The 26,976-nt window shown below is 44.1% G+C and overlaps 1 protein-coding gene and 1 pseudogene across 2 annotated transcripts in view; one reads left to right on the top strand and one right to left on the bottom strand.

Moving 5' to 3' along the window:
* LOC125894781 (nuclear factor 7, brain-like) overlaps window positions 1-26,976 on the top strand; it is a 427,838-nt pseudogene that overhangs the window by 57,674 nt on the left and 343,188 nt on the right.
* LOC125894638 (metabotropic glutamate receptor 7) overlaps window positions 1-26,976 on the bottom strand; it is a 410,460-nt gene that overhangs the window by 102,940 nt on the left and 280,544 nt on the right. For both annotated transcript variants that reach the window (XM_049586190.1, XM_049586197.1), the window contains exons 6-7: window positions 20,175-20,375; window positions 7,611-7,750 (exon numbers count right to left, since the gene is read on the bottom strand). In XM_049586190.1, the coding sequence (XP_049442147.1) occupies window positions 7,611-7,750; window positions 20,175-20,375 (341 nt within the window). The remainder of the gene's footprint in view (window positions 1-7,610; window positions 7,751-20,174; window positions 20,376-26,976) is intronic.

Here is a 26,976-nt window from a genome sequence, read left to right as displayed (position 1 = left end):
GAGGAAACACACAGACTGTTGCACCAGGAAACAAAGACCCTCCCAGTACAGAGGAACGCCGCCAGCTTCTCCTCTTTAACTCCGTCCAGTAGCAGCAGGATCAGATGGAAGAGGACACATCCACGTCCAAACCCAGGGGGACAACAGGGAGGACCACAGAGGAGAGTGTGGTCCTCCCTGTTGTCCCCCTGGGAGGACCACAGAGGAGAGAGTGTCGTCTCCCAACAATTAACACACCAACATCCACAAGAGGCCCGTCTGCCAGCATCATGTCAACGCTGTGCAGCGGAGCGTCCTCAGAGATCAGACTGAAGTTGACACGGCGTCCCAGAACGTCAACAACCAACACACCCAGGGTACCTTGGACGTCATGTGTGGACGTGGAAAGTCCATGACCAAACGTGGACATGTGACGAGGTCACAGTGAGGATGATGATGGATTCCCAAGTTATGAATGAGACAATCTAACTGTGTGTGTGTGTGTGTGTGTGTGTGTATTCATACATGTGATTGGTCAGCAGGAGTTTTCAGCTGCGGAGGTACAGCGGTGGTTCTGATGGACTGTGGCGGCAGAGTGACAGAGTCGTCCTGGTGCAGAGTACGGCCACATAAAGCCTGACAGAGACCCATCAGACCGAAACATAGTCTGATTGACCCATTAAGCCACAGCAAAGCCCAGTGCCAGCAGGGAGCTAAGGAGGAGCAGGAGGAGGAGCAGGAGGAGGACATGACACAGGGAGGAACATGATGATGTGTTTCTCCATCGGAAACAAATAAACCTCATCACAGGTGAACGTGCGGACATGTTCTCACCTCACAGAAGCACCTGAATATTTCCCCTCTCCTCATTTACATACATCACTGACACATGATTTAAGAGGACATGAGGGGCAGAGCACGTATGTCAGCGTGGCACATTAAGATAATTGATCCATACATAACATGGCAGACGTCCCCTTGGGGCGCGGGCTTTTCTTCTTCTGCAACTCTGCTAACAGCAGCAGGTTCAAACAAAGGTTACTAATCCTCTAAATATGCTGATTAGTCTTCTGCGCCTCAGAAAGTCACTGTACATGTACCTCGACTAAATCATATTAGGTCTGACTGTCACGCTTGAACATATAGTTTCGGTAATAGCTCCCCTCTGTAATGTGGAGAGCAGCGCAGAATACACACAGAGGAGTTGTGAGGATGGAGGGAAGGAGCAATAATGGGAGGCCTAATAGCAACAGCTCTGCCACATCTGGCTTACCGGGGGCTATCGAGGTGAATTATTTAGTGTTGTGAAGAAGCAGAGACATGGCCTTGAATGCAGAAGCAGAAGAATGCTGCGGCTCAAATCACAGCCAGAGTGGAAGGAAACATGGCTGCTTCACACCTGCTGAGGACACGAGGACAGCAGGAGCAACACAAGGAGCACGTATGATACTTCCTCCGTGACAACATGTTTCTCTACTACTGTGGTGTAGTCGTGTGTATACGCAGGAGTACAGTGTATACTGACAGTCTGTGATGTCATCTGTGGCGTTACACACACACCTGTGTTCCCTGACTGTTCCTGTAAAGCAGTGCGTCCTCTCAGGTAACATCAGGACTGCTGTGAGGCATCACTGAGCCTGGAGAGAGACGCTGCGGCTGAAGGACAAACTGTGGGAACAAATGTCTTCTGATCTGATGTCATTCAGTGAGCTGAGAGCTTCATGGAGAGGTTTGAAATAAACAGGTGTCGTTATTACCGATGCACCGATTTGGAAATTCTGTGCTGATATGTTTAAAGTAACAGTTTGGTGGACAGGGCACACTGATACAGATGTTTCTATATTGTTGTTTACTTTGTTTTTGTTATTATTTACCCTCTTGTTGCAGTGACACAGTGTCAGTGTTGACAGTGACTTTAGATTTAGTCTTAAGACGAAAATATTCATTAGTTTTTGTCACATTCTGGTCATTTTTATCCTTCATAGTTTTAGTCGACAAAAATTCAAAACATTTTCCTCTCACGCCCTCAACTTTCTTTGTTGTCCTGGCACCTTTCCCTGACACTGTCAGTCACCAATAAACAATGATGGCAACCAGCCACGTGTCATGCTGACATGAAAGGATGGCTGCTTTCGTCGGTGTTTGACTCCGGATGTCTCTGACCAAGTGCTGGCAATCAACGACTGTGAAGTGAGACCGGGTTTTGGAAACAGATGCCGATGTGGGAAATCTCTGGAGTTTAATCTGAAGTAAAAGTATTATAAATGTTTTATACTTAAAGTGCTATACTATAAAGTGCTCGTAATGCAGAGAAAATCGGCCCCACGTGAGTCTGAGACTGTATTAAATTATTAGCTTATCATTAGTGATGAATTAATATGTAAGTAGAATTTAAATATTGTAGCTGGTGGGGCTAATATCAAATATGCTGGATGATTTCATGTGTAACAGCGTGCCGTTGGGGCTCACGTACATCTACCTACCCACACCAGTGCTGTACTGGTTTGAAACCACTGTGCGATTGGTGTGAGGAGGGGGCAGCTACCAGACTCAGAGGTCTAATGTTGAGGATTGTCATGCTGTGCACAGTTTTAACATACATCCCATAATATGACCACATTCCTCTCACAGATTGATCTGCTGTGATTCAACACAGTATAAACTCTTACTGGATCAGACACACAGCAGAAACCTGTTAGATCCTCCAGCGTGTTCACGCTGAGGCATGAATGATGCGACACAGAGGCGTCATTCTCCAGAGCGGCGCGGCGACTCAGCCCAACTTTCCGGAACGCAGCGCCTGTTACTGACGGATAAGTCTGGTTAATAATTCAACATCACTTTGCTTTGCAGCGAACAGTATCTGTGGAAACAGAGCAGCAGCCTCTGAGCAGAATAATGAAAGACTATCAGCTGTGAGTACACAGAGGCTTAAAACCACAGACGTCACTCCACAGGTGAGGAAATAACAACTCAGACTTCACTCTGTTTCTTTACTGAGAAGTTCTCACCACATGTTTTATCAGAGCTCAGAAAGAATCCAAACGTTCATTTGTTCAGTTTCATTTGATTTTCTGTTCGTGCACTCAACAAATGGCTCTGCTGACGAGACTGAGGTGCTACCTCGCTGTGCGGCCGCCACACAGCAACACACGGCACAGCGGCTGGTTTCAGACAGATGCAGTTATCATCTTCACGGCCAGCAGCCACATTGTCTCACACCCATCTGTGCTCCCTGGGGTGGGTAGGTCTTAAAATGAGGTCTGGTCAGACCAACAAAAACCTGGTCTGAAAAGAAAAAAGCATAAAGCGCCCACATAGACGGGTGAGATAATGTGAATGACGTCATGTTTAACATGAATGTAGCAGAGATCAGAGCAGAGCTACAGAGACACGCTGTGCACGTTTACACGCAGCGTGACTTCACCGATTATTTCACAGGCTCAAAGTTTTGTTCTGTTTCCACTTTTAAGTTCAGACCTTCAGACCTAATGTCATTAGTTTTTCATATTTGCTGCAGTGGCCTGTGATAGTCTGGCAACCTGTCCAGGGTTACTCCGCCTCTCGCCCAGTGTCAGCTGGGATAGGCTCCACCCCCCGTGACCCCTAACAGGATAAGTAGTTATGGAAAATGAATGAATAAAATGAGAGATCCAGTGACATCACTGCTCTCACTGCATTAGAGGCCGTAAACATGCCGCATGTTTGTGCCCTCAAATTCATTATTTTCAGCGTAGCAGCAGGCGCGCTCAAATGGCAGAGCGACACCGTCATGGCGTGCATACATTCCTGAACACCTTTTTTTCAGGGCCCGACGGCTGCACCCTGAAATAAACAGAGTCCAACTTTTGGAAGGCAGCAGCACACACTGCATGTCATGTGACGAGGACCAACCAATCACAGCTGACAGATATCTTTCCTTCTTCAGTAAATATCAGTGTGTGATAAATATGGAGGAGAAGCTGATCATGTTAGTGCAGAGCTGTCAGAGCATCACATCTGTCCCACAGACAATGTTTTGGCCTAATACACAATTACAGACAGCTCCTGGAAGACAATCAGCTCTGACCTCAGGTAATTAGGCTCTGATATGGTGCTGGTTATGGTCGCTTAGCAACCTCGGACACAACCTGTCTCCGCGCCCTTGAAAGCTGGCACAGAGTAGCGCCCAGCGCCGGACCTTGTGTTTTCCAGGCAGTTAGAGACACTGCATGTGTGCGGCCTCTTCCTCTCAAAACCACTATCTTCTCTATTCTGTGCACCAGGTGCAGACACCAGAGATGGGGACTCGAGTCATTGTGACTTGGACTCGAGTCGACTCAAGTTGCTGTTTTGATGACTTGTGACTTGACTTGACAAAAAATAAAAGACTTGAGACTTGACTCGGACTTGGAAGTTAAAGACTCGGGACTTGACTTGACTTGAGACACGGTTTGGTGGAACTTGTTTTTTAATTTATTTGTTAACATTAACCCATTAACCCGAACATTCCGACCAGTTCATCACAAGACCGGCTGTATGTTTTATAAACGAGCAACACAGGGTTAAATGAGCTAAATGGGTGATTTTGACCGCTGCCTTGGTTAGTGTGTGTGTGTGTGTGTGTGTGCGCGCGTGTGTGCATGCACACGCATGGGGGTCGTGCCTGCAAAGTAAACATTGTAGCGATGAAGTCAATGTTTACTGACAGTTACTTATATCTTGTCTTTTCACTTTATTAAGATCAGATTCTGCAGGTAAAATTACAATAATAAGGTGACTTGACTTGGACTTGGACTTGACTTGACCTATTACAGGACTTGACTTGACATAACCTGTGACTTGACTTGACTTGACTTGACTTGACTTGCCCAAGAAAAAATGACTTGAGACTTACTTGAGACTTGAAGGTTAAGACTTGAGACTTACTTGAGACTTGCACATGTGTGACTTGGTCCCATCTCTGGCAGACACACACCTGTGATTAATCGGTGGACTAAATCTCTTTGCTCCTGGTCTTTTCCTTTGCACCAAAATTAAGTGACTATATAAAGTGTTCAGTGTTTCATCACACGACACTCACGGGGCAGAGCGCACTGTGGACACAGACGGAGCAGCAGAACACCAAACACAGTGAGACTGAAACTTATACGTTTGTTACTCTGGGTCTGAATGTTTGCTTTCACTCGTCTCTGCAGCAGCTGCTCCTCTCATCCATCATCTGATCTGATCTGATTCACGTTGAATCAGATCGTTCATTTTCGTCATGTTTGCTCATGGACTTTCCACGTCCACATATGACGTTCAAGGTTTCCTGGGTGTGTTGGTTGTTGATGTTCTGGGATGTCGACACACTCGTGGTTGGGTTTAGAGAAAAAGAAGAAGAGTTTGGCTTTACAGTCTTACAGGAAGTGAACACTGGCCTCCTGGGTGAAAGACAGTGGTTGTTGGACCCATCCACCATTTTAATGTGTGTGATGTCATCCTGGTGTAAAGTCTATGGACAGAGTGACAGATGCACGTGTGAGCAGTTTTTATTTAAGTAGCGTGGCAGCATGTTGGCGTCCAGTTCTGACAACACACTGACGAGCTGAACAGGAGCGCTGTCTGCGTTCAACACATTCCTGTGGTGTGGTCCATTTGGCTCTGTTGTGCCCATCCTGATCCAACAGCCTAATAAATTTGTAACCCTCTCACACTAACAGATAATCTCCTCCGACTATCTGTCCTGAACAAGCCTCTAATTAGTTGTGAGGATGGTCAGATCTGGTGTGAGCTGGCCTGATAATCTTCCAGTGTGTCCGAGCCTGGCTCACATGACAACACATCACAGGGAGGATGTGGACGTCCCCAGACTGGTCAGACACGTGATCCCTGCAACGGACAGCTCTGGCGTTCGAGCGCCTGCTGCGTGGTGACACTGAAAACAATGAATTGATGGCGAAAAAAACGTGGCGTGTTTGTGGCCCGTAAAACTGCAGTTACCACAAGATCTGATGTCACTAACAAATGTACTGATAGATGGACCAGCATGCATATTCATAAGAGTATTTAGTCTGTAGTGCAGCTGTGGGTGTTTTCCATCCTGCTAACTATCCTCAGTCTGATCAACAAGAAAACCACAAACAACTTTATTCATTCAGTGGAAAGTTTTTTTCTGTTATGTTTTTTTACTCTAACTGGCATCATCAAAAATATCACAATCAGTAAGATTCTGTCATCTTTCTGCAATAAACAAATTTACCTCTCAATCACCACCTCAGTTCAGCAGCTGAACAAGAGGCCTGGTAAAAATCATAGTTTGATGTGAGACAAAGTTTCCCTCAAACATCTGAGCGAATTCAATATCCACACACACAAAGGACGACAAGCACGACCTGTTCAATCAAATCAGTAATTCACAAACAAAACATCAAGAAATGCAGCTGCAAATAACAAATAAATTAAAACTAGAATCACTGCCCTGTGGTTGTATGACTCCGCCCACCAGTCCACCCTGTGGTTGTGTGACTCCGCCCACCAGTCCACCCTGTGGTTGTGACTCCGCCCACCAGTCCACCCTGTGGTTGTATGACTCCGCCCACCAGTCCACCCTGTGGTTGTATGACTCCGCCCACCAGTCCACCCTGTGGTTGTATGACTCCGCCCACCAGTCCAGTGTCTCTGACAGTCTCCATCCATGTCAGTGAAAACATGGATGCTTCACACACAGAAGATCTATACAATCAGCACAGTTTCAAGATTAGAGTCACCAATTCAGTATCTGACCAAATGTCTCCCCTTCTGTTCCTGAGATATGACGTTAAAACATGATGATGTCACAGTCAAGCTGACCTTTGACCTTTTGACCTTCGTTATTTTATCCTGTTAGACATTTGTGTCAAGTTTGGTCGGAATTAGTGAATGAATTCTTCAGTTATGGACACAAACATGTTTGTGAGGTCACACTGACCTTTGACCACCAAAATCTTATCAGTTCATTGTTGAGTCCAAGTTGATGTTTGTGCCAAAGTCAAAAAAATTCCCTGAAGCTGTTCTTGAGCTAAAGCGTTTACGAGACTGTGACCATCGAGGTCACAATGACCATGACGTTTCACTTCTGACCACCACATACTTATCCCTTCATCCTTGACACAAAGTGGACGTTTGTGCCAAATTTAAAGAAATTTCCTGGAGGCGTTCTTAAGATATATTCACAAGAATGAGAGGGATGGAAGGTCACTGTTACCGTGACCTTCAACCACCAAAATTGACTCAGTTCACACAGATGACGACATGCTCGACCCTGCCAAGCCCTGTAGCCACGCCCCTGCCGCTTCACAGAGCGCTGTTCACTTGTTTACTCACAGTTTATTGATATTGAAGGTGATGTCATCGGTTCATGTCGCTGCCTGTCTCCAACACCATCACACAGACGGAGAAAAACTGGCTTCACAATATTAAGAGTTCTCTCTGTGTACTTTGTTGTGTTGATACACCACTGTCCTCCTCATCCTCGCCACAAAGTCTTCGCCACAGCTGATAATAAGTTTAGTTTGTACAATCAGAGACAAACAGCAGATTCACCTGCTCATCTGATCGTATGAAGACAGGAAGTTACCCTCGGGTTTTTTAGTTCATGTACACATTAAAATAATCAAATATGAACTCACGTTGAGCTGCAGGGTCTCCGTCCATTGTCCAATCACGCGGTAGCCTGGACCTGTGATGTTGTTCCACTGGTACTGGAAGAGGTCGTAGCGTCCGGGGGCGTCGCCATTCCGGTTGAATGTCACTGAAGTACCAGCACTTCCTGTAGGGGACAAATAGCCACTGAGTCAACGAGTCAATCAACACATCAATCATCAGTCAAGTTTACGTCCAGATTTAGTTCAGATTTTAACTGATTTTCCAGAAAAACAGATCAAATAAATTATGAATGAATGATTGTTTCCATTAATAAAGACACTTAACAACTCTCCGTCCAGCCAAAGAATCAGATATTTTCTAACACAGTTGTTGTTTTGTTCCGACGTCTCCACCAGGAGAGAGTCACGTTCATCCAACCTGACAAGCTCCAGCTCTGAGTCACGTAACAGAGTCCGTGGAGAAATGACTGGGACTTCATGACTCGATGAATGAAGCACTGAGTGAATGAATAAATGAACGAGCCGTCTAATATCTGAAGCTTGTTAGCGTGACTATGGGCCTGCAGCGTGGCGCAGACCTGACAGTAAACTGATTTTGGCACTTTCTCTGAGACTCGTCTCTCAGGACGTCAGGTCGTCTCTCTGACCTTCCCGTCCTCTCCGTCTCCTTGTCTTTTGTTTTCCTCTGTTCTTTCTACTCCGCGACGCTGCGAGGGCCCCTCAAAGACACGCTGTTTATTTACTCTGGCTCGTCGGGCTTTGGTGTGGGCCAGGAGTCTCTTTCAAGTTTGTATTTAATTTAGAGTGAAAGGGAGGGAGGCAGATAGAGGGGAAAATAGAAATGTGGTGAAAAGAGAGAGTAGAAAAGGGCTGACAGGCGGAGGAGAGGGGACAGATAGTGTTGGGCTTCCTCTGTTCAAAATGAAATACAAAGAGAAATTTCCTCGGGTCACAAAGAACTGTTTTGGCAGGAAACTCTTTATTAATATGCTTTTCTCTCAGTAACTGTGACGTTTGAACTGTCGGCAGCGACACAATAACACTAACTAACTTTGGAATATTCTGCCTCTTACTTTTCAAACATTTTCATGTTTGTGTTTGCAGCTCTATGTTTAATATTTCACTTCACACACAGCTTCCATCTTCTCCTGTGTAATGATACATGCGAAGAACTGCATCTTACTTGTGTGCACGACGCATTGTTCATCTGCCAGAATACAGTGTGTGAGAGCATGCGTGCATTAGTGCAGCACGTTTATGGCTCTGTGCCTGCGTGTTTACTGGGAGGACTGTGTCATGCTAATGTGCTGAGGTCTCTGCATTAGTGGAGGCAACCTGCCATCTTCAATAATCCAAGAATGAACCCTCTCTGGGAGCACGGTGTTAACTCCAGTCTGCTCCCAGCACTGTGACCTCCAGCATGCACTGGGGCGGTTTGCAGCTGAGTGTGAAGCGGTCGGGCTGAGGGTCAACACGTCTGACGTTGTGGTTCTCGGCTGGAAAACAGAGGACTGCTTTCTCTGGGTTGGGAAGAGTTACTGTGCAATAGTTCAAGTATCTCCGGGTCTTCACGAGGATGAAATGGAGCGTGAGATGGACAGGCTGATCGGTGCGGCGTCAGCAGTGATGCCGCGTTGTGCTGTTCCATTGTGGTGAAGACGGAGCTGAGCCTGAAAGCAAAGCTCTAGATCTAGAGCCCACTGAAGAGGAGACAACTCCAGTTCATGAACCAAAAGTAAAAAGGGAAAAGGGGATTTCTTTTAAGTTCAAGTAATAATAATACATTTATTTATTTATTTATTTTGCTTGGGTGTCTGCATTTTGTTTTTCTGCATTTGAAGTGTGTGTGTGTGTGTGTGTGTGTGTGTGTCCGTGTGAGGGAGAGAATTAAAAATGAATAAGCATTAAATGAAATATTAAACTGATGCCTTTTATGAGAGCAATGTGTATTAGTTGTTTTTGTTTTTTCTTTGTACAGACAAACGTAGGACTAAATTTAAGTACACACAGAAGTGTGATAACAGAATGGAGGCTGGTAAAAAGTCTGAGTGACTAGTAGAAGGAAAAGTTAATTTCCTACACTGGTGTGTTTTCATTATTAAGTGAAACAGGAAGACTGACAGGACGGACTCAAGATGCTAGTTAGCCAGTTAGCACGTTAAACACAACCTGCTGTTGAAATAACTAATAATATTTATTAAAAACACAAAACCCAACACAATTAAGAGGCATTGCTGCTAAAGAGCTCAGTGGATAAAAACATAATCAAACCTCACATAAGTTTGGATCTACTGCCCTCATGACTTCAGTCATTTGTTTACTTTCCTCACTTCTGTTTCTCTTCTCGTGTGCTGAGCTGAACTGACAATCAGAGTGACTTCTCTTATCGATGGGCTCCACCATCGCCAACACCAACTCCACATGCCGATAGGTGCCAACGGTGCAGAGACACACTGCAAAATTGAGGGTGACAGGCGCTCACCGATGGCCTGACACTGACCAACAGCTGACAATGGGTCTGGTGCGTCAGGATCTTTAGAGACACAGTGAGGAGCTCAGACGTAAAAAAGTGAGCTCAGAATAGAGCTGCTGCTCCTTCACGTTGGGAGGAGCCAGGTGAGGTGGTTCATCTGATCAGGATGGCACCTGGGCACCTCCTGTCCAACTGGTAAGAGACCCCAGGGCAGAACATGCTGGAGGGATCTATCTCATCTGCAAACACTTGAGGTCCCTCAAGAGGAGCTGGAAGATGTTGCTGAGGAGGGTCTCCTGAACGCTTCTCTCAGCCGGCTGATCCTGCAACTAGCCACGGATAGGTGGATGGAAATGGACGGATGTCTCAGTCCAGCCACCCCAATGTCTCACTAATCTGTTTTCACTTAGTTTTTATCGATGCACCAACTTAATGCACAGCACGTCACCAGTGCCTTCCTGAAAAGTTCAGAGATTTTCAACTTAAAGTGCTCGGAGCAGCTGCACGCAATAGGTGGAGCGCTCTAGAATCTGACTCAACGCTTTTCCTCCAGGCGGCTCCATGGCGTCACATGTGCTCGCTCCTCTTTTGAGAACAATTGAAAAAGATGCCGGCACTATGTGAACGCAGGTCCTAAGCTCAGAAAATTTTTCTTTATCCACTGAGCTGTTCAGCAGAAACACTTCCTGACGGTTTGGGTTTGTTCACTGGAGCACAGTAAATATGCTCCGATTGTATTGTTAGTGTGCTAACTGGCTAACTAGCATCAAGACACTCTTCCTGTTTCACTTTTTGAATGATGAATACAGACGACAGCTGTCTGCTGTTGTGGAGAGTTATTTCCTCTCACACAGGAGCAGAACATATGTGCTGGTTGGCCGTCGGCCGTAGACTTTGCGGTGTGTCCATGGGCAACTTTCTGGCCGAGACACGGCGACATGAGGCAACGCAGCAGGGGACCTTCGTCGCCGCTAGTTCTCTGAAGCTGGTCTGGTGTGTCTGACCCGTAAAGCTTCCCAGTGTACCACTGCAGCCCTCATAGTTAGCCCTCAGGTGTGCTCTTTATGTAAAGGGGGGTGTTTTTAGGTTTGTTTTATTTTCAACTGTTTGCTAATGTTTTCTTGTGTGAGTCATGAGTTTTTAAATCATTCCTGAAGTGCATTTTGGGTCATGTCTGTTTTCAAGCATCAGTTCCTTCAATCAAAGACAGTTTTCTCCTCTGAGAAGATAAAGCAACGCTGACACTGACAGGAACAAAGGCATCGCACATGATCTTATAAACGTCCACGCGGCTGCATGAGCATGTCGTAATTTTGCAACCTGCTCTCACTCTGATCATTTGTTCCTGCTCACCGCTTTGAGGGGATTATTCACAGTTATGAAGAGATGAAGCAGCGGAGCAGCAAACAATAACTTCATCCAGTCCTCTGATGTAAAGAACATCCTCAAATCCTCAAACCTGATCTCACTCATCCAGCAATTATCCTCCCAGAAGAGGAGCACTTATCTGAGATCGCAGGTCGGCGTGAATCTGGAACCAGATCCATCTGAGTCCAACATATTTCTGCACATTCTTTCAGATGACACAGCTCCAGCTGAAGATGAAGATGATGGTTTGTATGTACGAGTGCAGAGTGAAGACACAGTTGAAGCAAAGTGTTTGTCCGTTTATCCAAAGTGGAGAGCAGTAATGGATACGCACCGGTACAGGAAGCATGAAGCTGATATGTGACATGTTTCATAAAGCTTTTAAGGCTTTTATCGGCTCTCCTCTGGCGTCAGTCGCTCCAGTAAAGATTCAAAAAAATCAAGTGATGTTGCTTTTTTTTTTTTTTTTTTATATCACAGATGTGTCAGGAATATTTCAAGGAGCAAAGACAGAAGAAAAAGGAAAAATAAAATATCTTCTATAACTTTAGAATTTATGGATAAAAAGTATTGTGGAAATGAAACGTTTTAATAACTGTTATCAATAATCAGAGTCTCATGATCAAGCTTAACATCTCCCTCCACATCTTATCTCATATCTCTGTGTTTGCAGCACAATCTGGTTCAGTTTAATGAAAAACGTGACTGCTTTTAATCAGTTGTCTTAGTTACTGTGTCAAACACACAGAGGCACAGACGGACTGACGGCTGAGATCACACAGAAAAAATAGATTCACAGTCTGAAAGAAGAGCCGAGTTTTTAAAGAGTCTGCTGTTGAGTAGCTCAATTATTAATTCCTGCCATGACCAGACAACTGGCTCGGATCAATACTGGGGTTAATAGCTACCACAGGCAACACAGACCCACCTCTTGATATAAAATGTATTTTGTTTCTCAGTCAATATTTGGCTCATGTTTGTTTCAATACAGATTCTGGGAGAAACAAAGAACTCTTCTGTCTCTGGTGGAAAACAGAGACTTTTATGTGTTTCTGCTTTCTTTCTTTACAGTGATCAATGTCTTAATTGATTGTTATGTGGCAGAGATCTCAGAAATATGATCTGTTTCTGTAGGAAGTGGAGCAGGAACACGGAGGAGGTGACGGCAGCTCTGCAGAAAACAGCTCTGAGCTGATTCTTCTTCTTTTACTGTGGAATTATTAAGCCTGTAATAAACGGTGAGTGAGCAGTTCAGCTGCCACTTTGATTTGAAATTAGCACAGTGCAGCTTTGCTAATTAGCTGATAAAAGAATCTCTCTGCAGGGGCAGATTTCAGCGGCTCCGTCTCGTGCATTAAAACTATAAAACTATGCAAATAATGGCATGAATAATAATAATACAGGTGAAACTGCAAATCACTCGCTGTGAAAATGTGCTCAACAGTTTCACTGAGTGTTAAACATGTTACACATCTCACATATTAATGACCTGGAACTTTACTCGGGATCATAACGTGTGACGTGTGTATTTATATATATATAAATATCTGGGCTGCCTGTGTTAATGCATTTGTATATTTATCACAGTGACATTAAGGTCCAAACACAACACGTGAGTATTATATTTTCTTTAAATCGCATGCTGCTATTTTGTCTCTTTAACACACCAAACATTTTTTAATCATCATCTGATAAGCTGACCCCGATGCTTTTATTCTTCTATTCATTGCGTAAATTCACTATACGTTACAAAATGAAAAGACACATTTCCTCCTCTGCCTCTCTCCACTGCAGGTACCTGTCGGACTGACATCACTCCCTCCCTCCACCACGGCTGCATGAAGGGGCAGAGCTCTCCTCCTCCTCGTCATCATCGTCCACCTGAATATTACTATCTGACCTGTTGAACATGAGCGTCTGAGTTATGAAATGACTCTGTGTGTTCCTCTGTCTTGTCCCAGCTGTGTCCCGCCTCCACGTTTTCTTCTTTTGAACGTCTCCTTTCAGTTGAAAAAACTCGGCTCAGCTGACAGTCAGCAGTAATCTGCACCTTGTGTCAAACAGTACTTTGAGTTTGAGCTCTCACCTACGAGCTGAGCACACAGGTGCTGCTAGTCAGACTGATGTCATTACAGTATTGATAAATGGCTGGAAACAGACTGCAGACCTGCTTTAAAAGTCCTGTGTGTGATTTACACTGGCTTCATATGAATAGACTGAAAACTCTGCTAGCCGCTAGGCTAATTTATGCAATGTAAAATGCCATAGGCTTGTGCTAATAATGTTAGCATGCTGTATTTGTGGGGAAAACGTGTCCTTGTGCACTTGGGACGGAGCGTTTGCTGTCATGGCTCTGGAAGAATCTGCTCGAGAAAATCAGGTTGGCCGAGTTTCTTTTCATTTCTTTTAAGTCCCTCCTTAAAGCTTACTTTTATCTGAGAATCACAGAAACTCCACTCCAAAGGTGTAACTGCAGAGCGACACAGACACACCACCACACCAGTATATTATTCATTAAGGGGACGTCCTCAGGTTGACGTGTTGTGTCTTACCATCGGAGGAACAATAGTCTGACACGCACTGTATGAATCAGAGAAAGACACCAAACTGAAACTACTGAAAAATGATGATGCTTAATCGGATGATTGGACGTCAGTGAGTCATCAAAGTTATATCAGAGTTACTGCACTTTTCTCAACTGCAAGAGAGTAATCCTCCCAAACAAACAAACAAACACTATTTGACAGAATATTTGGACCTGAAATGTCCTCATCAAATAAAAGTGCATCCCCGTCAATCAAAAATGTTTCTTGACACAAAGCCTCACTGCGTCCTCTCATCTGTCCAGCAGGTTCACGCCACACTTTGTCTCCTGACGTCTGAGACTTCACATTATTTTCCTGTTTAAGCTGAGAAGCTGCAGCACGTCTGTGATTACACAAAAATTTTGCTGCACAGTTATGAAGAAAAGCTCGACTGCGTTCTTATGCTCCCCAGCAGCTGGCTTTGTCACACCAACTTCCTGTTAAAAACTGGATTTAAAATCCGTCTAATTAGCTTAAAAGCACGACACAATTTACCTCCAACACGTATCAGTGCTTCGTTTCCTGTTTAACAAGTCGTCCAAGTTAAACCACAGAATCCTTCTTTTGTATCCGTCCTGCACAACAACACTCTGAGTGATCTCTGACTTATCGACAGGATGATGTCATCTGTCTGCGTCTTTAAAACTGTTCTCTGTGTTGTGATGGTTTGTTGAAGGAAATATGGTTTGGGTTAAAACAGATTTGTGCCTCTGTAACTTCACAGTTTCTGTTCTTTTCCTTTGCTTCTTACACGAGTCAGAAAATAAACACAGATGATCTCACTTGTCTTTTATTTTCTCCTCGCCCTAAATCTGCTTTCTTTCCCCAGACTTCCCCTCTGATATAAAGTTAGTAATCATGAGCTTTCATCTGTATGATGGGTCATGACGTAGACAGAGGAGGACAGCATTTTCACTGATGTCTGTATCGGGGTGGCTGTAAGGAGTTCTGGCAAGATATTAACGTTTGGATTAGGGAACAGGATTAAACATGTTTATACTAACTTATCAAAGTGATGTTATTTTGACACGTTGTGAGGAGCAGGGCTTATTCTGTCCTGGCTGTGGAACACTGGACCAGGGTCTCGGGGCAGTTGAGGTGGTTCAACATTTGATCAGGATCCTCCCGGGCGCCTCCCGTTACGTTGCGTTCACTCCGGGCGCCAATAAAACAATTTGTGCAGGTTAATTAGATGTAAAGTCAAAGTAAAGACCTGATTAGATGCCAGTTCCCGCCAGGAGGCACGATGGATGCAATAGACGTGATGCAAATGATGTAGGTAGCGCAACTTTGCATCATACACGTGAGGTGAAAAATCGGAACTTCAGCGAGCAATTCGCATCGCAATAGCCAATCAGCACTGAGATCCTACAGGGACATTTAACGCTGAGGACTTACTGGCGAAAGTTCATTCATCGATTCAGCGATTTGATGCACACATGATGCGAGATATCTGCATATATGAAGCGAGTCAATACAAAATATTCTAGCATTCAACTTGATGTGAAAATCTGCATTGCGTTTGGTGCGAACATTGGAGGTGTTGCAGGGACGTCCAACTGGTAGGAGGCCCCGGGGCAGACCCAGAACACACTGCAGGGATTATAGATCTGGTCTGGGAACGCATCGGGGTCCTCCAGGAGGAGCTGGAAAGTGTTGCTGGGGAGAGAGACGTCGTTCCCGTGACCCTGCCCTGTATAAGTGGATGAAAATGGATGGATGTGAGGAGGGGGTTAAAGAACAAAATAACCCAAGGGGCGAGAAACATAAGTGTCAGCTTCACTCATCACCCCAATAACTGTCTCACAGCCTCGAGGTATCGGCAACAGAAGCACTTTGGTGAAGGTCTGTCTCAGGCTTTCATCTCTGCAGACCAAAATCTTCCTCTCGTGCTGCTGTGAGTGTTTTACCACAGTCATAAAAAAGTGTAATATGTGCAATATGTGTTAAATAATGCCTCCTAATTATGCCGATAAAAGATATAATCCAGGCGACGTTATGCTCCTTTCTAAACGTAGGAAACACAACTCTATGTAAACACACACACACACACACACACACACACACACACACACACACACCTAACACCTTCAGCTCGAGGCTGCCAGAGTAAAGACGATAATATCACGCTGCAAAACACTCTTATAATAACTCTGCATTTCATTTGCATTTTGGCTGGAGAGTGAAACGTCTCAGAAGGCCAACTGCTCGCTCATAAAGGAACTCCGTCTTCCATTATTGGACATTTGAAGAGAGACACGAGGTGATGAAGCTCCTCAGGCGGTTTATGTTCCAAAACAGTGTGCTGAATGGAAGGTAAGTTTGGAGAGACAGAAATCTTACCACCTGGCACAGTCAGCCGCCGCCTTAATGATCGACTTCACTGAGAGCAGTCATTTTGTGCTATGGGGCAATAAAAGTCTAATGATTGCCCCTTTAAGACCGAGGCTGTCCATCATCTCTCTTTACAGCACCTGTTCACCAACACGCCGTCAGAGTTCCTTCGCTGCTCTGTTGACTCTGTGCAGCTCCGCTCAGGTTGACCTCCTTGTGGTAAATCACATCCACGCACCGCTGCACCTTTAATACGCCCTCTGTTCTCCATTTCACAGCGTTAGGAACCAAACAATCTCTGAACCCATCCGCTAAGTCATCGTCTAAAGGCAACAGCCAACAGAGAACAGGATCGTGACGTGAGCGGGAGTGAGCAACACTCCATTGTGGGATTGATGGAAGCTACAGTGGTTGAGTTTATATCTTATCCAGCCTGACAACAAGGAGCACTGCTGCATTATCAACTGCCACAAACATTCTCACGACCTGCGTGTGAAACAGGTCACCAGTGGAGTGAAGATTCTTCAGGTTTCCAGTGAAACCTTAAAACATTATTAACACTGACATAAGTGTAAAATGGATGACGAAAAAACCCAATCAAATCATAGCCTCCACGTTTACAGCTAACATTAATCACTATTCAAAACTACAGAGAGAGAGATTTTAGTGTCAGAAATCTGACACCAACAGCCACCTTCGCAGCAGTATCATACGGCAACCCAGACTCACTCCAAAGTTGTCGAATATCAGCGCTTGGTCAGTGACTTCCTGTGTCAGACACCGACGAAAAAAGCCATCCTTTCACATTGGCATGTTATGTGGCCAGTTGGTGCCCAGCAGCGTCAGGGGGAAATGTGGCTGAAACCATTTCCCTCAGTGGAAACAAAGCTTTGATTTACTTTAATTTCACAGATAAGAAACAGAAAGGAAATCCCTGCGAGCTGCTAGGCTAATGTATACAATATAATATGCCATAGGCTTGTGCTAAAAACGTTAGCATGTTGTATTTGTGGGGAAAATGTGTCCTCTGCCCTGTCAGATCAGCAGATAGATCAGAGCCACCTGGTTAGATGGAGCTGTCCAGGATTTAGACAAGTTTCAGTGAATCAAAGGAAGTTACAGGTCCTTACCTGGAAATCCAGATGCCCCGCCCCTAGCAAATTCAAAGTTGCTCTGCATGGGAACGAGCAGAGCCTGTTGAATCGCCATTGGACCAATCAGATCAGTCTATCTGACAGAGGCGGGCTCTGGGCGGGCGTAACATGATGATGACAGCGCTGCGCCGTAGGAGTCTAAAGCAAACAGCCAAGATGGCAGCTGCCGAAGGATGGCGTCCATTCAGTTTAGCTTTGGAAGAAACACTGAGCCAACTACACTCATCTTTCTCCTTGAGAGGAACAGAAGACTGCCCTAGAAGCCTTCGCTTCCAGGAAGGACGTTTTTGCTGTTTTGTCGACGGGATACAGCAAAAGCAGAATATATCAGTTAGCCCCACTGGTCGGCAAACACATGGGGCTTAGTGCAATGAATACGTCACCTTGTTTTTTGCTCTGATTGGCTATCGTTAGGGTTGGGACTCGTTAGGATTTTAACGATTACGATTCCTTACTGATTCCTTCTTAACGGTCCGATTCCTCTTACCGATTCCTACATTATATTCATTATACTTGCTATACGTAAACAAGTATATAATGAACACAAATGCAATCTATTACCTCAAATTAACCACAGCAATGTAATAAAAAAAAATACTTATGCATTCATGCTTGGGCACTGTTATTTACGTGACAACACCTGAACAGAACACACACACACACTGGCTGTTTGTTTCTCCCTCTCCCCTCGCTGGAAGCATCGGACCTCCCACCGCCCACTCCCATCTCAAACACGAAGGTCTCCCTCTCCGCTGAGCACCCACGGCGCACGCCCGGCCTGTTAAATAGCCCGTAACCATAACAACTGTGTGACACAAACTCAGTGCTTTAGTAATTAAATAATGTCGGGCTCAGTCGGGTTCGGACAGAAATACGCGGCCTGTGCCGCACTCTAATGGAAATGCACGTGACGTTTTTTTTTTTACAATCTAGGAACCGTTTGCAGGGACCGTTACGCCAAATCTGATGGAACCGGTTCCGGAACCGAAACTTTGGACCCGATTCCAAAAAAGAACCAGATCCCAACCCTAGACCTTACTTTACCTTATGTGTTATTATTAGCTTATAATTTGCTTATATTTCACTTTAATCACACCAGTATTGCCCTGCGCTGGTCGGTGCAGATCGTTGTTTGTTTAATTCTGTTTAAATAAATATAAAATAAAAACTATAGCAGTTAAAACATTTGTTCTTTTGCAGCAGCAAGTTAAGGTTTCTGTCTCCTGTGTCATCATGTTATATGCTCATAATGATGTCATTGTGCTACGTTATGTGTGGTACGTGACAGTGCAGTAAGGACTGATCACAGCTTCACTGGAGGCGTTTGAGGTTTAATTTCCTGTTGGATGAAGCTATTCATGTCTTCTCTACATGTATAGAACAAACATGCCGCTGCAGACGAAGTCAGAGGCTGCAGACTGAGATTGTTTCAACCAGATGTCACATTTATTTCAGCCCCTCCCCCTCTCCTACGCACTTTGGGTAAATGGGTTATTAACACAAATAACTGCCCCAGTTGTTGCAGTGAAATCATGTTTGGAGGCATCAGTAAAAATAACAAAAAAAAAAGTTAGTGCTGCCCCTTGGGTAGGAAGGGTGTATCGGTGAGGGCCAGGATGGATTTCCAGGCTAACAGGTCCTGATATCCTGTCAGAAACTGATGCGGCACTGAGGTTGACCAGTTTCCTCTTCCCCATTATTGACTCGCAGCCACGGACTTTCACCCGGGAGGTCGATGTTCACTTCCTGTGAGACTGTAAAGCTGAACCCTGTTCTTTTTTCCTAAATGTAACCACGTGTGTGTGTTGTTGAAGGAAAAAAACATCAGTTGGTGGTGTTGTACTGATGTAGTGCTTTTATTTTGAAAGAGACTGTGTGCAAACTGTACATTTCCTGTGAAAACAGAAGTGTATTTTGAAAACAGACAATGCATGTAACAGGCTGAAGTTGACACGGCGTCCCAGAACGTCAACAACCAACACACCCAGGGTACCTTGGACGTCATATGTGGACGTGGAAAGTCCATGACCAAACGTGGACATGTGACGAGGTCACAGTGAGGATGTGAGGATATGCCACTGCACAGCGTCAGGTCAAAACGTTGTTGGTAACTACGTTATACAATACAAACGACTGGACTCCACTGAACTTTATAATGAGACGGAGCAGCTTTAATCTGTTTGTCTTGAGACCAGAGCAGATTTTCAGAGTTGTTGGGTCACACAGGAACATGTGGTTTAGTCACACAGACGTCTGTCCTTCAGTCTGGACTCTGAGTGGATCAGGAGCCTCTCTGCTCTGCACTTCTGTCTCCATGATGCTGTTTTGGTATTTTGATGTAAATACATAAAAAATAAAGAGAATAAACTTCTCTAAACAACTCCATATAAGGCGTGATGAAGAGCATGGTTATGATGGAGGATAAAAACCCTCAGGACCGTGATGCGGAGGACATTTTATGAGACAATCTAGACAATTTTTATGCACTTTTATCACCAGGAGTGTTTTTATGATCAGCGTCAGTTGGCTACTTTGGTGGATTTCGATTGTTTTCCATCTGAAGCCGCTCTCGTCTCAATGATTCACTCGTGTATCTCGGCCTTGGAGCACACAGTATATATCATTAAGGAGCGCTTTATGGCCTGTGGAAGGACAGAGCCATCCGTCCACTCACCGTTGAAGCTGACGCTGCGGATGTACTTGAGCAGTTTCTTCCCTCCAGCCAGGTCCATCTCAGGGCAGATGCCCGACATCTCCGGACACAGATCCCTCTGCATGTTGTGGAGGGCGTGGGCCATGGCGTACACCGCGTCGATCACAAACTGGACTTTACCCTCCTGCTCATACTTGGAATCAACGCCGATACGCTCCTGACCTGAGAGAGACAGACAGAGAGCTGACAGTCAGACTTAATATTTACAGGAGTGTGCAGCTTACAGTCACAAATCCACAGACGTCTCCCACTGAAGAACACTGACAGTGAGTCAGCACTGAAAATAATAATAATATTTGCTGTGGGCGTTCCAGGTGAACTCATGGGGACATTATTATTTCTAAAAATGGCCTAAAAACCAATCTTAAAGTGTGTGTGAAAATGTTTCTATTCAAATTAAACAGATTATTTTTTTATATTTAGTGTAAAGCTGAAAGAAATTCACAAGCTTGACAAAAAAAACATAAAACTAATTTGAGGTAAAACAAACACATGAAGGAGTCACTCTGAACTCAACCAAACAATGGATTGTTGACAGTAGTTGTTTGTTTCAACTAGTCTCATCATGGATCTCTGGTCTGAACTGGACGTTACATTATGCTGCCGGCCATTTGACCAGCTGAGTGTCAGGTGACATCATCAGCCGGCTTGAGTCCAGCTCAGACCGGCCAGTTCACACCGCTGACACTTTTCTCTGCAACGTTCTAAAACCATTTTGTCTAGTCAAGAGTCTTTGGTCCGAACTGGACTTAAGTCTGTTTTACTGAACACTGTTCACACTACAGGACACAATGAGTCCTCACACAGAGTGGGGAAAACCACTGCTGTACACTGGTTTAACTGGGTGCACAATCAAAACAGGTGAGTGAACTTTATTTAATCACGTTTCTGGAGCGAACACTCGGAACCTGCTGAGAATGACTGTAGCTGTGTCTCAGATTGACAAACAGCTGAGGATGACAGAAACTAGACGTATCTGGTCACAAACCAGAGTCATCACAGTTCATCCTGACGGGATCATAAATGTCTGGACAGGAGTAAATGTATATTTATTAAACAGTTGATGAGATATTTCAGTCTGGAACAAACGGACTGACTGACAGACTGACGTCATACAGAGTTTTGGCTTTGAAACCAACAAACACTGAAAGAGTTACACCAAATATAAAACACAGGCATTCAAAATTATTGTTATCATTATTTTTAAATATAGTTTTTTGCATTCTGGCGTGTTTCTCACTTCAGTTCAGATCTTTATCGTCCCTCGAGGAGAAATCTGATTTACAGTGAAAAACAAAAAGACAACATGCCAGAAGACACGGGACATTAATCAGCACAGTTACAGCAAACAACCAAATAAAAAAGATGCATCTGTTGGTTAAAGTATCAAAGCAGTGGGACGGTCTGTGATAAAGTGCTGCTGAGCGCTGCAGTCAAGGTTTAGTGCAAATTAAGTGCATTTACTGCACAACAAATTTAAACCTATTGGTTTTTACCCTGAGGGACCTGAATCTCCGCCAAGAAGGGAGAAGAACAAACTCCCTCTCTGAGAGTGGGAGGTCCGAGCGGGCCAAGATCGACCGTCTCTGCGGGCTGAGTGTGCAGATGTGTTGAGGTCAGGGTTCATGTTGTCCATCACTGTTCTCAGGTAGCTGCAGCACTCGGCTGTCTCAACAAGTGAGCCCTTCGTTACAGAGGGGAAGGTTGAGTCGAAGTCGATGACAATCTCCTGACCTTTTCTTCATGTCACTATTTTTACACAGTAAGTTTTTCTTTTATTATGCTGACAGTTTCTTCTTTTTTGGTTTGTTTAAAAATTGTTTTCCAGGCCTGAGAATGATGTGGAACTGATAAAATCCTTCAAAGCTTTGTAAAAGTCATGAAATTTTGTTGATGGCAATGACATGAACTGTTACAATAATCCTTTTTGGATAACCTTTCCTGTAATGTAACATGAAATTTCTTTTCTGTAGCCTTTGACGTAATGTTGCTCTAATTAGCGTCAGAGCGTGACAACGTTTTGTTAACCATCACGTGTTTCTTTATTTTCTCCTCATGTTCTGTCCATTCATGTATGACTGAGCTGGAATTCTGTTTGAATCTGACATGTTTGAATAAACGCCTTTGCACACCACGTCAGCTCTTTTTGTCCAAAATTGTCGCATTTCTGAAAAATAAATTCAACCTCACGTTGTGTCAATCATCTCTGCACACTGACTCTGATATTTTCATCCATCATTAAAGTGTTTCAGGTTCGATCCGTCGGAGCCTTTAGAGACGACTGATGGAGCAGGGCAGAGGAACGAGGTGTGCAGCATCCTTTCATAACTCAGACAGCTCACATTCAACAGGTCAGGTAGTAAGATTCAGGGCATGATGAAGAAGAGGAGGAGGATGTGGGGACAGAGAGGAAGTGATGTCAGTCAGATAGGTAACTCCAGTGGAGAGAGGTGAAGGAGGAAATGTGTTTGTTCATTTTGTCACGTGTTGCAAATTTTGACACCAAATAGAGCAATAAAACAGATCAAGTCAGTGTGAAAGGTTTCTGTGCATAACGATGTTTTTGAAAAATCACAACTGAAAGGAACAAAAACCACAGTGCTGCACACATCGTCTGACAGGTCTGATTGTAGAGACAACCGGTGGCTGAATCACAACATTAACGTTAATGAGCTACAGCCGATAACATCAGTCAGCTGATGACTGTTGTACTTTGTCATGCACACTGACTCCACTTATATCTCACACAAACCAGATTCACTGTTCGTCACAGAGAAGCTTTCAGTGTTTCTGCACGCTCTCATCCATGGAAATGACAGAAGTGTAAGAGTGACTTCTCTGTCCTCAGATTAATGACGCTGATTCCTTCTTCTGTGATTGTGTGAGCACAAAGTGTAAAAGTGAGACATTTTGAAATCCTGTATGTGAAACAGAGCATGCAGAGAAGTGCTGAGCGGCCCAGTGATACAACGACCGGCGCCGGTTCCCATTAAAGCTCTCATATCTGAGCGCTGTTCTCCTGGTTGGTGGTGAAGCCTGAGGGAGTGAAACCTGAGCCTGTCTCAGCAGAAAAGACGAGCGTGTCCAAAGTTACATGCTCCCAAAACAGCAGCAGTTTGCATCCATGTAGAGCCTGATAAGAGGATTATGATGTTTGCTGTGTCAGTCGGCCAATGAAAAAGGAGGATATTGGCCTTTCATTAAGTGCTGGCTGGACATGTGGTCCATGCTGATGCAGTGGAGACTCTCAGACACTCACTGTTATATATGGTTTTAAGTGACCTGTTTCACCAACCACTGAACATGGAGGTCACACCTGAGAAAAGTTCAGTTTCTCCACAACATTCCTACAACATGAAGTAAAGTAACAGCTTGTTGAGGGTCTCCTATCCACCTTATTTTTCACGGAAACACGGAGGCAAAACAGAACGCAGCCAACTTCCCTTTTTTTGTGCGACACTTCTGGTCCAGCACTCTTGACCACTGTGTAAATGGGAATCGCCTTGTTGTTTACCTGCTGAGTTTAGCTATATATATATGTATATATCACATTTTTCACGTCACTATATCACCGTTTAGACTAATCTGATGTTTGTAAAGTCTATAAACACAATGACTGAACAAACATTACTATTTCTGTGTGCACGTTTTATAATAAACCGTTAGCTGTTAGCGGTGTCTGTAATAACTCAATAAACGGTCCATGAAAAAAATATTCTTTCCAGCGGATGTCTTAGTTACAACATGATTGAGCTAACTGGAGTAGTTTCATGTCGTATCCGACAACGGGAGGCTTTTAACAGATGACGTCCTGATGTTAGCTTAGCTGCTAGTGTTAGCTGTCCCTGTCAGCTGCAGCCACTGATGCTTTCTAGACATCGTGATTTCCCAAAACTGAATAAATACCACACATAGCAACACAAAACTGCTTTGCTAGCTCAATCATGTTGTAACGGCTGGATGGTTGATGCGTACATGCTGATTCAGGTGCTATCAGAGCCGATCCGCTCATCACTATGGCTTAATAATAAACTCAGTCAATAAAAACAACCCGTCCTGTGTTAGGAGTGTATGTCGTTGACAGAAAGAAAGAAAGAAAGAAAGAAAGAAAGAAAGAAAAATAGAAAAGCAGCGTACACCATTTATTTCTCACAGTTGAGCACACGTGTAGCTGGCATGCAGAAGCACCGTCTGTGTGTCTGTGTGTCGAGGGTGCGAGCCGCAGCTTCAGCTGCTCAGGTAGGGAGGCTGTGTAGCCCGGTGTGTTTTTTGGTTCTGCAGGTTCTCTGCTGGTACACATCAAGCAGTTTGTCTCACTCGGGATAGATTGTGCTTTTTTGGTTCATAGTTTTCGACTGACGTGCGATTTATTCGCATTTAGAGGGAATACATTTCCGTCATAACAGAAACGTGGGCACAGTTATCTATATAAAATACACAGACTAACTAACTAACTAACTGATTGACTAACATAAACAACTGAAAATTGAAAAAAATTAGCCTGCACCGTTAGCTCCGGTAAGGGAAAGCATGAGGGAAAGCGACTGACCGGAAGTCACACACAAAAAAACGGAAGTTGATCACTATTTACTTACGTGTTTGAAAATAAGGTGGATAGGCTACAGAAGCTTCCTGCAAAGGAAGAGAAAGTTGTGCTTTTCTTGCAGCAGCTGGTCGAGTGAGGATAAATAATGTAGGCCCTCTGGTGTGAAACACACTTAATGATTCAAACACACGCATAAACGGTAACAATCACATTTTTTGTGTAAATAAATTTAGTACTGGTGAAACACAGAGGGGCCGAGGAACAAACATTTATCTGTCTAAATAAACTACAGACAGATCAGACTACAAACTACACTGCCCACATCGGAACAAAAAGGGAACAGACAGGAACCACAGGAAATGTCTAAAAAAAGTCTTATCTTTTGTGACAAAATGTTCGAGTCAGGAGTCCTGTCCAGACGACACTTAACTGCTAACATTGCTAACGGTCAGTGAACACCACAACCAGCTAAAGGTGTGTTCACACCGGACCTGTTTTTTTCCCCGCCAGAGACGAGTTAACATATAAAATCAATGCAAACGGGCAACTGAGCATATATTCGCCTGGGAGAAAAATCGCTCGGGCTCCGAGTGACAGCAACAGAGTGAGAGAGCGTAATTTCGCTCATCGCTTGAGACGCTGGGTCCTATCGCTTGCAGCTCAACGCTGACTGGCTGCCGTAATCTAATGCAAATAATGCAAATAACTCTGTTTAGATAAAACCTACAAGCTTCTCTTCCTGTGACTTTTACTAAAATGTGTACTGCTTCCAGTGTTCATTCATTCATTCAATCGCGTGTTCAATGTGTGTTTGTGTGTGTGTCAGAGAGGAGTTCTCCTCCGGCATGGCATTCTGCTCCAGCCCGTGTTGCTTGCTTCACACGAGGGTGAAAAATGCGTTCTCTACGTCTTCTTTCATCATTTCGATGTCTCCTTCTTGCAACAATAACTGCAGCCATGTGTGTGCAATTACGCATACAAACCGTTTGCACCTCTCTTTGGCATGTGTTAAATATAGACGCAGTTTCTATGAGCAAAATTGCTTTCAGGTTTGATAAATCACTTTGCGTGTGCTAAATTAATATATTTACATTTTCTCCTCCCAGCACACGCACAATTGTGTGTAAACGTCCCATATTGCATATTCATTGCAGCAAACATACTAACTGGATGCAGACACACTATTTTGCACCTTTGAAAGACACAACCCTTAGTACACACTGTTAGTATATCAGTTTGTACGTTTTTTTGCGCGTGCAATGAGTTTGCATATGTTTTTATACAGATCTGGCCCATAGTGTACAGGAACATCTGCACTGAGTATCTGTCTGTCTGTCCGTCTGTCTAAATAAAAACATGTTGCAAATTTTGGAACTAATTACATCCATCCTTTTTTTTAACCTAAATTTTGAAGTTTGGACTTTACAATACTCTTGACTTAAATGTTATTGGAAATGTCTGGAAACAAGCATGTTTGGAATTAAAACCTATCAGAGATCAATAAAGTAGACAGACAACTCAGATACGTTTTTAGGAGAGACTTTAACAACAACAGTGACTCAGACAGATGAATATATGACATACTTACCAACTCTCCCGATTCACGTGGGAGACTCACGATTTTTAACCCTATCTCCCACGATGCTCCTGTCAGTAATTTCTCCCGCTAATCTCCTGATTTTACGGTGAAGGAAACAAGTAATATTGTGGGGGATATTTGTCACAGTATCTGGCAACCCTGGCCTGCCTGCGTGTATCACTCGCTGGAGGCAGTGATACACCAAGTAACGTTGATACTGCTGGAAAGAGGGAACAAGGATTAAGGCTTTGACATTCATGTACCACTGAGCGCCACAGGAAATCATTCCTGCCTGTGGCCATCAAACTGTACAACTCCTCCCTCTGAGTGGCCCTGAGACTATTTCACACACTGCAATAATTTAATTTAACCTGTGCAATAACCCCATTCACCCTGACTGTATATATTCTGTTTGTGTAAATAATCTTGTTCAGTTTACAATATATATATGTATATATATATATATTTATTAGGGACCGAGCCCTAAGGCAGAGGACTGCTCGCCAAAGGCGAGGACCCTCCCTATAGTTTTTGCTGCATTTATTCTCACAGACCAGTCCTCACTGACACTATTGTTTTTGCTCCGTTTATTATTATTCTTTATTCTTTCTCCCGCTGCCTCTTTGAACTGGAATTTG

The sequence above is a fragment of the Epinephelus fuscoguttatus genome, linkage group LG1 (assembly GCF_011397635.1).
Source record: "Epinephelus fuscoguttatus linkage group LG1, E.fuscoguttatus.final_Chr_v1".
Lineage (NCBI taxonomy): Eukaryota > Metazoa > Chordata > Actinopteri > Perciformes > Serranidae > Epinephelus > Epinephelus fuscoguttatus.
The sequence above is the reverse complement of the archived record's forward strand: the minus strand, read 5'-3'. Positions and strand labels throughout refer to the sequence as shown.